This window comes from Triturus cristatus, chromosome 5_1 (genome assembly GCF_964204655.1).
Source record: "Triturus cristatus chromosome 5_1, aTriCri1.1, whole genome shotgun sequence".
Lineage (NCBI taxonomy): Eukaryota > Metazoa > Chordata > Amphibia > Caudata > Salamandridae > Triturus > Triturus cristatus.
This window is the reverse complement of record NC_140587.1, coordinates 166,663,830-166,677,013: the sequence shown is the minus strand read 5'-3', so window position 1 is coordinate 166,677,013 and position 13,184 is coordinate 166,663,830. Positions and strand designations below refer to the sequence as shown.

Genomic DNA, 13,184 nt, shown 5'->3' with positions numbered 1-13,184 from the left:
ACACCAGCAGCAGCATCACACCCCCCGTCCCAGAAGCACGCAGGAGCAGCAGGCGGCTTGGGGTTGGCTCTAGTGAGGATGCACAGGCCGTGCAATCCACCACTGCAGCGCGTATGCGCAAACATTGATGTGGCCCTGCTTATCCACTTGCCATTGGGTGACGTAACCCTGGACATACTCATTGTATAGATGGCATATTGCCAGATTGGCCTGTTCATGTGTTCATGGCGTGGTGCCACATTAAACTACGTCATGACTTCTCACGACTCGCTGTGTCCCCTCACTTACTCAGAAATAGTTGCATGTGATCTCTGCCCGTCTCTCTCTCCCATCGATTGCAGTTGGCACTCTAGCTGCGCTGCCCTCTGGCTGGCCTGACTCATCCTCGTTGTCCTCAAAATATGTTAGTTCCACATCTGTACCTTTTTTCGTGGCAAGGTTGTGCAGCATTGCGCAAGTGGCAATGATCTTGCAGCAGGTGATGGGTTTGTACTGGCGTGCGCCTCCGCTCTTGTGGAGGCAGCGGAACCTGCTCTTCAGCAGTCCAAACGTGCGCTCCACCACATTGCGTGTAGATTTGTGGGCCACGTTGTATCGTCTCTCACTCTGGGTTGCTGGGTGTAGGTAGGGAGTGAGGATGAATGAACGGCATGCATATGCACTGTCGCCTGGATGAGTAAAAGGGAACCATCAGTTACATGCCTCTATACACTCTGATTTGCAGGTTTCAAGGGGTGTCAATGTTACTTACCCAGCAGGTATCCCTCTCCGAATTCTCCGGCTCTCAGTCGTGTGTAGATCCCACTATTCTGGAAGATGTAAGAGTCGTGGGTGCTCCCAGGAAACTTTGCAACAATATCTGTGATGATGTTCCCTGCATCACAGATGACCTGCACATTGATGGAGTGGGTGGACTTCCTGTTCCTGTAGATGTGCTCTGTGTCAGCTGGTGGACAGATTGGGATGTGTGTACCATCAATACAGCCGATGACATGGGGGAACTGTGCCATGTGATAAAAGTCTGTTTTTGTTTTCTGCAGTGCAGCCTGTGTGTTTGGGAAGCTTATGTAGTGGTGCATTCTCTGCATCATGGCATCCAGGAACTTCCTGAAGAAACGTGACAGGCAACTCTGGGATACCCCACCCACCGCAGCTATCACCACCTGATAACTGCCGGATGCCAACAGATGTAGGCTGCAGAGCACCTGCACATGTGGGGGTATGGCGTGCGCCCTTCTTATTGGCTGGTCCAGGAGTGGGTGAAGGTCCCTGATTAAGTCCATGATGGTTTCGGGGTGTAGCCTGTACCTCTCATGTATCTCTGCATCAGTCAGCTGGAATAGTGTGATGCGCTGTCTGTAGATTTGTTCCTCCCGTCGCCACACCCTCAGTCCTGCTGCCTGTAGACGTAGGCGCCTTGCAATGACGTACATGGCGGCCATGTTGTCCACGCAGTTGCATTTTGGGATTGCTTATGTGCATTGTTGATGGTTACCACCTGCTTTCCATCCGTGTTAATTACCGACTCTTATTTACCGATTTTCCTGGATTTCTTAATTACCGACTGCTCCTACATGTCATTTTCAATTTTTACCACTTCATATTTACCACTTCATATTTACCGATTCGTTAATAATGTATTCGGTAAATATGAATCGGTATTTTAGAATTCGGTAACTATGAATCGGTATTTACCGCCTCATATTTACCGAAAAGTGGTTTTTGGACTCCTACATCTCACTTGTCTGAATACCGGTCGGTAACGGGATATTTACCGAATTTCGGCCGTTACCGACCGGTATTTGGCTACCTACATGAGGCCCAAAGTGTTTAAAGATGTGGAAAAAAGACCCCCTCACCCAAGTACTGGTGCTAAATTACACTCCAGACATATGGACCCTGGATGCTAAGTCAAACCAAAGGCGTAGTGACACCAGAAAACACTGTAGCAAAAACATTAAACATTAAATACATTTCTGCCAATGCGAAGTAAAATTAGTTTGTAAGGAACATTTACTGTAATTCCTCACCATCTCGTCTTGTGGAGATTTGAAGCAGAGAAGGCTCTTTGTAGTGTGAGGAGTGCATTGGAATATCCGGAAATGTACTGAAGCTCGTAGAGATAGCTTCAATTAAAACAAAAGATGGCGGCACGTAAGATACGCAGCACCGGGAGGCTCCCAGTGCTCTCGTGAGCCAAACCTTGTCACTGAACGTGAAGAAACACCGTTGGATGACGTGTCATCCTAATTGGCTGTAGTAGTGCGGAAGATCCGCGCGCTTCAATGTGTGAGATAAGCGGCAAGTGAAGGAAACTGGCAACTGAAGCAACGGTTGCAACGGCAACAGTAATGGCAATACTTCGAATTCTGAGGAGAACAAAAGTTGTTGGGAAGCTCACCTCAGATAGAGAAAAGCACCAAAAACAGTCCAGTCAGATCGCACGCTGTCTCTCACATCACGACGTGGAGAGAGAGCCAAAACACTACACGAACCCAATCTGACAAACCATAAAATGTGCCGCTCCGATCATTGTAGCTATATACACATGTGCATGCCTCTGAGCCCATAAATCTCAATTTTACTTTAGCTTTCAGTCCTTTTTATTGACTTAAAGTATCAATATTATTTTTCTTTTTTACACTTAATTTGAAAAGAGTAAACACTTCATCAATAGACTTTTTTCTTGTATCTTACATAATTCACACAATTATCCTGTACACTTATTTACACATTTTGACAAAGACATAAACATAAAACAGTTTGTGTTTCCTTTACAATACAGTACATAAATGTCCAACTGTTTTCACCTTTTGGGACCTTAACTTGATTGGTCCTCAAATTTCTCAGTCTTTTTGGTCCTAAGCAGGGTCAGAAGCAATTATTTAGATATTATTATGAGGGAACCTTAGATTTATTATGTTTCCTGTTCAGGGGGAACAAGGACACTTTAGTGCTTTTCCCGGTATGTTCTGGGTCTCTGCTTGTATATTGCCAACGCGTTTTGACTTGTAGTGTGTGGACCTGCGACTTCTTGGTTAGGTCTTCTTCAGGGCTTATTATATTTCTGAAAGGACATTTTTCTCCGTATTTTCTATTGTCTTACAGGTCGAAACGCCTTGGCAATATACAAGCAGAGACCCAGAACATACCGGGAAAAGCACTAAAGTGTCCTTGTTCCCCCTGAACAGGAAACATAATAAATCTAAGGTTCCCTCATAATAATATCTAAATAATTGCTTCTGACCCTGCTTAGGACCAAAAAGACTGAGAAATTTGAAGACCAATCAAGTTAAGGTCCCAAAGGTGAAAACAGTTGGACATTTATGTACTGTATCGTAAAGGAAACACAAACCGTTGGAGATTTGATTCGCACAATCGTCACACTATTTGTTTTATGTTTATGTCTTTGTCAAAATGTGTAAATAAGTGTACAGGATAATTGTGTGAATTATGTAAGATACAAGAAAAAAGTCTATTGATGAAGTGTTTACTCTTTTCAAATTAAGTGTAAAAAAGAAAAATAATATTGATACTTTCAGTCAATAAAAAGGACTGAAAGCTAAAGTAACATTGTGATTTATGGGCTCAGAGGCATGCACATGTGTATATAGTTATAATATTGATTCTGGCTTCTGTAGTCCTTACTGAATCAATCCCCAATTTTTTATACAGCTCCGATCATTGTAAACACAAACGCAGGCAAGCTAAACAAACTCTAGAATCTCTACAAAAGAGACCACGAATTACCATTGACGATGGAAGAGAAATGTTTAAGCACAGCCACTGTGTACCTGCATCTTTCCGCAAACCCTAAAGCACAGCAGTGACCAGTAGTGGCAGGTTGTAGCTTGAAACAGACAACCTTTTGTAGTCAGCATCAGTCCGTACCCCGGTGACAGACAATGTTCCTGTCAGACTAAAGGAAAACATTGAGAAGAATTATCCTCATGTGGAAGCAAAGTGACGTGAGAACATCACCTCGAACTCCTCACCGGTGAGACTTCACATCCTTTAAACAGCTGCACATCTCCCAAACACCGGAGCACTGCAGTCGAGGATAGCAGCCAGCAGCAGACTCACCACTGTGAACAACATGCGTAAGTGCTGTATAACCGGTCATAGTTCCCATCCATGATGTTTGTTGAAGCTCCATGGCAAATTTGAATGACCGCAGGGTCAAAAGAATTTACAGGAAGAATCAGTGCTTTTGAAACTAATTGTCTCAAATAATTAAACCAAAAGAAAACGGCACGCCTCCGCTAGGGCTGACAGATGGGGATGACACTGGTGGGGCTGGGAGGCATAGTGCTTAATCTTTTCTTGAATCTTGTTGACTTCATTTATTTTCTGAGTAGAACTTGTTTCTTCCTTGAAGTTGTCTTTGTTGTACTGTGTAGAAAACGCATGTTATTACCTTCTTGTGGATACCTCCTCTTCTGAAAATTGTGGTTGTTGCCACTATAGTTTCTGTAGGTTGCGCCATCTCCAGATCCTCTTTTACTCCAGGTTCCAGAGATCCGCATGTAACACGTAGGTACGTCACCAACTCGTAACCAAATAAATGTAGTGACGGAGGTCCACACAGGTAGGTTGTAATAAAGATGTTTTATTCAAGCAGGTACCATGTTGAATAGTTTAAATACAACAGGTAGGTGAGTTGTGAAGAGGATCCCCACCAGGAGCAGCCTGCCTGCTGCTCAGCCCATGCACAAGCACTGGCTGAACAGTAGGTGTAAAATGCATTACATTAACAAATGCAGGATACTACACATACAGTCTCAAAAGGGTAGCATACACTCTAAAAAGGGTAGTATACACTCTTAAAAGGGTAGTTAACACTCTTAAAAGGGTAGTATACACTCTTAAAAGGGCAGTATACACTATTAAAAGGGTTGCATACACTCTTAGAAGGCTAGCATACACTCTTAAAAGGCTAACATACACTCTTAAAAGGGCAGTATACACTATTAAAAGGGTAGCATACACTCTTACAAGGGTAGCATACACTCCAAAAGGGTAGCATACACTCTTAAAAGGGAAGCATACACTCTAAAAGGGAAGCATACACTCTTAAAAGGTCAGTATACACTATTAAAAAGGTTGCATACACTCTTAAAAGGGTTGCATACACCCATTAAAAGGGTAGCATCCACTATTAAAAGGGTTGCATACACTCTTAAAAGGGTAGCATACACTATTAAAAAGGCTGCATACACTCTTAAAAGGGTTGCATACACTCTTAACAGGGAAGCATACACTCTTAAAAGGGTAGCATACACGTGTAGCATACACTCTTGAAAGGGTAACATACACTCTTGAAAGGGTAGCATACACTCTTGAAAGGGTAGCATACACTCTTAAAAGGGCAGTATACACTACTAAAAGGGTTGTATACACTCTTAAAATGGTAGCATACACTCTAAACGGGTAGCATACACTCTTAAAAGGGCAGTATACACTATTAAAATAGTTGCATACACTCTTAAAAGGGTAGTGTTAGAAATGGGATTTCTGGTTGGCTAAGGCTTGCGCCAAAGCAAGGCAGAAACCACCACTCTAGTCAGGGCAAGGGAGTTACATGCCAAAGATAACCCCTGCTCACCCCCTTGGTAGCTTGGCGCGAGCAGTCAGGCTTATCCCGGTGGCAATGAGTAAAGCATTTGCACAACACACACAGCAACAACATACTAGGCACACCACAAAAGGAACTCCACACAAGGTTATATCAAAAATAGCCTTTGTAGTATCATAAAATACATTAGATGGTAATCACACAATATACACTGTGCCAACTGGGCAATATTTACAGGGGATTATATACACATGACAGAGCCACGTGGGCCACTGTCAGAATTATCACTTAGTAAAGATAATAAATGTAGACATATAATCAACGTAGAACACAACCAGTAATTTACTGGCACACTATACTCAGCATCATTCTGTAACATAAATCATATCACGTAAAGTATCATATCAGGAGAGAATTATATTCTGCGCCAACCTCACCAGCATAATCACATTATGCAATCATCTCACAAGTCTAAACACATTAGACCCTAACCTCCTAAGTATAACTCACCTTAGGGGCGTAAATCACACAGTGAAACATAATCTCCTTAGCATAAACCATGATATGCAAAAACAACCTAATAATCATAAACCACATTCAGAGGTATAACACAGGGTGCGTACTCATACTACATACATCACATTTCCTAGCACCACATCACATTAGGGCCTGGTGCCCTATAAATCTAACAATCCCCCTGGCCAACTGACCATCTCAACAAGCATTGGCATAGCCAATAGGTCTCGCCTTTGGGACCTTATAAGTGTTTAGCCATGCAACAGTTGCATAACTAAACACTTATAAGGTCCCAAAAGCGAGACCTATTGGCTATGCCGATGCTTGTTTTAAGTGCTGCAATCTATTGAAGCCTCACGGAGAACATCAAAGCGGCCGTGCGGCCTCGAAAGTGAAAGTAATCGCGGTATAGCGCGATGCCCGCGCACATGCACTGCAGGTCTAGGCTGGACTGGTAGCACTTTTTGGAGCCCTCACAAAATGTCTCGCCAGACCAGCGCATGCGCTGGGTCAGGCGAGACCTAAAAAGGGGCTCAAATGCCCTGTGTCCCAAAAGTCAGGGCGCGCTGCCAAAGCGGCAAAAGTCAAGGGTGCGCCATTGTGCAAGCCTAAACGTAGCAGCTGCCCACTACTTGTTGGGCAGCTGGGAAAGTATGGGGCAAAGGAGTGCATCTCACTCCTTACTCAAAACATGCCCCATAGAACTGTGCGCCTAAACGGTGCAGCTGCCCACTGGGCAGCTGTAAATAATCAAATGAGGCATGGGCTCTCAGTAGCGTTACAACAAACAAATTATGGACGGAATGCTGACAATGCATACATTCTCCCCCAGTCAAGAGATCTGGGTTAAATCCATCGTTCTTTTGCCCACTACACCACCCCAGTTTAGACATGGCCATATGCAAATCAGTCTTGACCCTGTGCCTCATGGGAACAGTCCAGCCTCTCTCAGTAGCCCTTAAAACACATTATTCCCCCTTTGTGGGAGCCACGCACGGGCTCTGAGAATTATCATGTCCCCAACGTTGGAGCCACACGGGCTCTGTACACAATATGCAAAACGGTGGAGCCACACAGGCTCTGGAATTAAATATGCGGAGCATTGGAGCCATCTAGGCTCTAAGAATAAACTTGTCCCATGGAGCACACTGGCTCCTGAAATAATTATGCCACACAATGGGGTAGTACGGCCCCTCGAGCCCCCCCTGGGGTCCTTTAAACAAATATGGCCAAGGTAGAGCCACACAGGCTCTTTAAACAAAGAGTGCCGCCAGGGGTTGGAGCGGCCTGCTGCCGTTCGGGGCCGCTCTGGGAATGATGCTGCCATGCCCCCTGCCCAGCCCTCACTTACCGGGCTCCCGCACAAGGTCTCTTTGTGCCGGTACTCTGCTCGTCCTCAATGCGGCAGCCCAGCTCTTCACACGCGGTGGGGGCAGGCACCGGCAATGTGCCTCGAGCCCCCTCCGCCTTTAATCGGCACTCGTTGGCGCCTGCGGGGCTCTCCCTCGGCCATAGGAGCCCCACCTCACTTCTACACTAGGCTTCACCCGGTCCCCTCTCCTCGGGACGAAGACTTGTAGATGGAGCCTGTGAGGCTCTGGGTGGATCTCGGGCGGCGAGCGGGACCTCCTGTCCTCAATCGGAAGTCCCACCCCGCTCCAGGCGTCCAGCCGCCTGACTTCCGGTTTTGCCGCAGGCTGCGGCGGTGCATTCTTTTTCTCTGGGCATGATGAGGGGTAGGCTCCCTCTATTAAAAATAGCAAGCGGGGTGGGCACCCTCTTAATTAATAGCACAAAACGGGGTGGACACCTGTAATTAAAGAAAGATAAGCGGGGTGGCACCCGCAATTGCGGCATGAAGGGGGAATCCCCAAAGGGGGGGTTCCCTCCCGAAGGAGGCTGCAGCACAGCGCTGCTCAGCCCACGCTTTTCCCTTTCAGGGGAAATTAGAATAAAGCGCTCCCCAGGCACTGGAAGGCTCCATCAAGTCTTTAGAAAGTAAAAGAATAAGCCAAAGGTCCTGGAGGCATCAGGGGGCAATGTAGGGCCTAGGGGCCAGCACGCAGGACCCTCCAGCAGGGAGGCAGCCCCCATGGTGGTCCCTCCTGGGCCCCACCAGCAGCAAGCCCCCCTCGGTCGGGATCCAAAAGAGAACTTTTTCATGGGTCACAGCCCCTTCTTTTATACAGCATTTTCCTTTGTCTCAAAGTGTAGGGCATGGGGGAACCAGATGCAACTGGTTCAGGGGGGCTGTTGAGCACTTTGTTTTGCTCAGCTCCTCTCTCCCTTTCACAGGACAGGCCAGGGACATCAGACGCACCACAGGAGGTGGAGCCAGCATTGTGGAGGGAAGGCCCAGCCCTATTCAGGTCCCAGGTGCAACTCCTCCCTCCCATCTACATGCAGATCTCTCCATTCACCACCGGGCAGACTCACCCTGGCTCATGGAATTCCCCAGCCCTCTCAGCTCCTGTCAATCACAAGCCAGACATGCACTCCACATCAGGCAGGCAGACACACAGTACACAGAAATGCCAACTTCTAGAAGTGGCACTTCTCCACCAGTCACCATAAATCTGCGCACAACATTGCACAGCATTCATTCTCACGAGTCTGCACATTCTAAACTCGACCCTGCACTCCTCTCATACCAGGAATTACCATGGACACACATATCCCCCATGCATTCCTATGGGAGGGCAGGCCAATCTCACCACACGCACCCAGAGAGCGCACGCACTTTACACTGGGCCACAGTGCTGAAGTGCCCAGAGGCCTAAAACCACTACCACCATGTCAGAGCTCAAGGCAAAAAGTTCAGGGGTGAACCTGCCAAAAAGGGTCAAGTCCAACAGGTAGCATACACTCTTAAAAGGGTAGCATACACTCCAAAAGGGTAGCATACACTCTTAAAAGGGAAGCATACACTCTTAAAAAGGTCAGTATACACTATTTAAAAGGTTGCATACACTCTAAAAGGGTAGTATCCACTATTAAAAGGGTTGCATACACTCTTAAAAGGGTAGCATCCACTATTAAAAGAAAGGGTAGCATGCCCTCCAAATGAGGTGGATTTTTCGCAGATGACCAGCATCTGCCAAACTCAAAATAACCCTCTGATTCATTTAGAACAGCTTTCCACTTTGCAACTTGTGAGATCCATGCATATATTATAAATAGGGTAGATGGGCGATGTGTCAATTTTTCAGATTTTGCAGGTCAGCCGGGAAGGCAGTTGTGGTTGGATGCACTTGTTCTGTCTCCTCTGTGTATTTTTCTTTTTGAGAAATGGGTTATCCTCCATCAGGTGAACCTTTGATTTAATTTGATGTATCACTCACTCTAAAAATTAAATTAGAAAATGTATTTTTTTGCATTTTTCCTAAGCTCATTGTTGCACTGGTGCAACGAAAGGTTAAGTCTAAAAACGGAAACTGCTATAAAAAAAAATCTGAAATATATTTTTCAAAAATTCCTTTTGTTTCTGTGGCCTAAAGCCAAAAGGCTTCCAACAACACCTTTTTTTTCAAAAATCGAACAATGTAAAAATTCTCAGAGAAGATTTTTTCTTCTCCCGAAAGTGAAAAATAGTGAGTTTTAGTGTAAATAAGTGAGCTTTTAATATTTTTTCACCAGATAAAGTTTTTTGGGCTCACAGTACACTTAGGCTTCGGGTCCATATGTTTTCGTTCTTTTGGGAGCCTCCGAATTTTTTTTTCTTTTTTCAAAAAGCTGCACTGGTGTAGCTCTCTGAAAAAAGGTGCGGCACAATATTTTTTTCTGAAAAAAGGGGGGTGCATATGAAAGAGGGCGTCAAAATATTATGATTGAGCTCGTTTTTTTTTCTGGACTTGAGCGCGAGTCAAGCTGTTGAGGTTTTCTCTTGTTCTACACTAGAAATGAAGAGCTTTTTCATTCCTCTTCAGGATGGGCACCAAGCTGCTCCGGTTGGTGTCCGAGCGGAAGTCAGGCGGCTCCGGGGCCGCAGCTGGAGGGTCCCAGTTGCTGGGACGGGACCTGGCCACAGAGGAGGCCGTGGGACAGCTGCAGGACCAGGTGCGCGAGCTGGAGCGGAGGAACGAGGCTCTGCGCCACCGGCTGGCAGCCTGCACCCGGCAGCTGCAGGTGCAGAGGAGCTGCCGCCACTGCCCCTACGGCAACATCCCTCCTAGGACCGACTCGGGACTGCGTGCTCACGGCGCAGAGCGCCACGCGCCAGAGAAGGCCCAGCGAGGTAAGGACAAGCAGGGGTCTTAAGAGGGGCTAGGGTGGGCTCAGGGTGCTAAGACCGATACAGCCAAAGCACTGGGACACATAATGTTAGTAGCATTATAGCTCGAGATACTAAGGGTTAAACTAGGGATGGGGATGAGTGCTGGAAAGGCGGCACGAGGGAAGTGAGAATGATGGAGCAATGGACAAAGTGAGCGATTCAGTAGAAAAACTGTGGATGTGTAATGACAAACCACTGTGGGGATATTTACTGTCATTGATACACCAACGCATTATGAAACTGCCTTTGCATACACCAAAGAAGACGTATGGTTCCCAGTTAATTATTCTCATCTAAATAATAACTTAGGGCCCGATTCACAGAAGTAATCTGAGACGAAAGTCTAACTTTACGACTTTCAGTATTCACAAAGGGCATTTAGAGTAGTAGAGTTAGACTTTTGGTCTAAGTTAGACTATTGGCCTGAACGTAGACCCTAAGTTAACTTTAGTACTAGTCAAGTTAGACTATTGGTCTAAAGTTAGACATTTAGTCTAAACGTAGACCAAAATCCTAACTTTACTACTCCTAAATGCCCTTTGTGAATACCGAAAGTCGTAAACTTAGGATTTTGTCTCAGATTACTTCTGTGAATTGGGCCCTTTGTCTTTCTAGGAATATGCCTTAATAGTTTGGTTTTCGTATTGTGCATAAGTCATGTTCAGGGAAAAAGGGTTTCTCTTTCTTCAGTGGGGGGGGGGGTGGAGGGGGGGCAGTTAGTACCATGCTCTTGGTTTTCTTGGTCATGTGTCCTTCCAATGAGAGTTTAGTGTTGAGCATAATTCGGAGTGATTTCGTATTAATATCAGCTGGGGTGTGGAGCATCTATTCATTTTGATTTGTATTGTTCGTGACAAGCAGGATGTCGGTCTTAGTTGGTTTTACTTTAATACCGATTCTGGTCTTCGAATCTGGATGAGACTGAGGCAAGTTTCGAGTCAATGACTGTCGTGAGCAGTGGAGATTTTCAGGTAGAATTACGTCATCAGCATATTGAAGGGTATTGATGTTGCTGTGGGTGGGCAGAGTTCCTCAGGTTTCCTTGTAGTGTTTGGAGTTCATGGAGACCGCATGGAGCCTGGTGTTACTCCTCGGCCTCAGGAGAGCTTTTGTGAACCTGAGGTTTCCGTTTGGATGCATTGATGCTGATTGCCAAGCTCAGAAGAGAACCACTGCCGAACCGTTCCCGAGAACCCCTCAGGGGCTCCCCCTGTGAGAGGTGGCTTTCTTGATAATTGTTTAGACAAATGGGGTCTGTGTGTTAAGGAGATAGATGGCAGGATTGTTGCAGCTCAGGATAGGCTACCTCAGCCAAGAAAGGGGCTCTCTTGTTTTTTTTTTTAATTGAGCAGATTGATAAGAAAAAGACATATAAGAGAAGACATATCATAGAGATGGAATATAAAAAGCTGTTCATGTTATACACACTAGATAAAAAAAATTGGTGATCAAGCATCTTTTAAAGGGCGGCCTATTCATTATGAAACATTATATGCAATAGTAAAGGGCCTTTGTGCCTAATTGGGTTATCAGCCTTTCTTGTCACTTATAAATGTAATCGAAGCCATCCAAAATAGTACATAAGTATTGTACATTACATATACAACAGCAGCCATCACTCAAAGTGTAATCATGCCTTTTTAAATCCCCCTCGTAATAAAAATAACTACAGTGCTACTACTTATGGGGCTGCCTTTTCTATTGCCTGCATAAACTGCCATGAGGCATTGAGTCCTTTTAAGCACCCTACCTGTTTCGCATACGCCTCTTCAAACCTTTTCATCCGGAGCATTTTATTATGCCCCTCTTGGTATGTTGGTACTCTAGATGTTTTCCAGTTCTGTAGGATCAATGAGTGAGCAATTAGAGAGGCTATCACTATAAACACCTGGCCCCATTTGCCAACCCCGTTGTTCTGACTCTTACCTAAAAACCCTTATAGTGCCACACTAGCCTCCGGATCAATCCTAATCTGGAAACCAGGACTGTGAGTAGATAAAAACATTTCCCAAAACTGTGCCACCTTTTGGCAGGTGAAAAAATATGCAACCAACCACCCATCCCCCGTTGCTGACAGCGAAAGCAGTGATCTTCCCCTGCTGGATACATTCTATGGAGAGCCATTTGGGTGTTATATGCCATCCAGCAGGATAAAAAGGACATCCTCTTCAAATTTGCTGCCCTTAAAGCCTTGTGGCCAAATATCGAGATACACTGCTACTCTACCTCCTAGAAAGTACAATGTGTTGATTAATATTATCTAAAAACTTTTCACCTGCTGACTGCCCTCTTGGTCCTTAGTAGTCTATACCAATTTCCATCCCCTGAGTTTTGACATTAGAAGATCGCGTATTACTGGGAGGGAGTTTGCGCTGGATTTGGGGCAGTATTTTTTCAAAAATAGAATAATCTGCTGAAACCCCAGAAAAAACTATCTTAAGTCGATCACCACACCTAGCATGGAGATCTTTACATGTGATATATTTACCCCTCACCATGAAGTTCCCCAATTCTTTAAAACCACTAGTGTTCCAAAATCTTAACTCACTATGTGATATTCTCAAAGCAACATATTTTCACTCCTTTAGTGTCAGATACTCATAGCCTACTGGAATACACTTAGATAAATACAGTGCTTGAGGTCTGGCGCCGAGTTCCTGGACAGTTTTACATCTTGTTTTCTTTGGGAGTTGGGCTGTCTTAATAAAGACCAGAAGCTGAGATCCCGCCTCCTTAATCATTCTGTCTAAAAAAAAAAGAGATCAACCATCCCCTGCCCATCAATTGATCTTACGAACGCATCTAAAAGAGATGCATCAT

General features: G+C 45.2%; 2 protein-coding genes across 3 annotated transcripts in view; one reads left to right on the top strand and one right to left on the bottom strand.

Moving 5' to 3' along the window:
- LOC146830539 (G protein-coupled receptor 4-like) overlaps positions 1 to 7,751 on the bottom strand; it is a 210,481-nt gene extending 202,730 nt beyond the window's left edge. The window contains exon 1 of one of the 2 annotated variants that reach the window (XM_085604757.1): positions 7,443 to 7,751. The gene's annotated coding sequence lies outside the window, so the exon portion shown is untranslated. The remainder of the gene's footprint in view (positions 1 to 7,442) is intronic. The other variant, XM_085604753.1, reaches the window with a different exon arrangement.
- The window catches only part of LOC146830538 (X-linked retinitis pigmentosa GTPase regulator-interacting protein 1-like), a 429,819-nt gene that overhangs the window by 79,300 nt on the left and 337,335 nt on the right, over positions 1 to 13,184 (top strand). Inside the window, exon 5 of the mRNA XM_085604749.1 lies at positions 10,018 to 10,325. Within this exon, the coding sequence (XP_085460875.1) occupies positions 10,018 to 10,325 (308 nt within the window). The remainder of the gene's footprint in view (positions 1 to 10,017; positions 10,326 to 13,184) is intronic.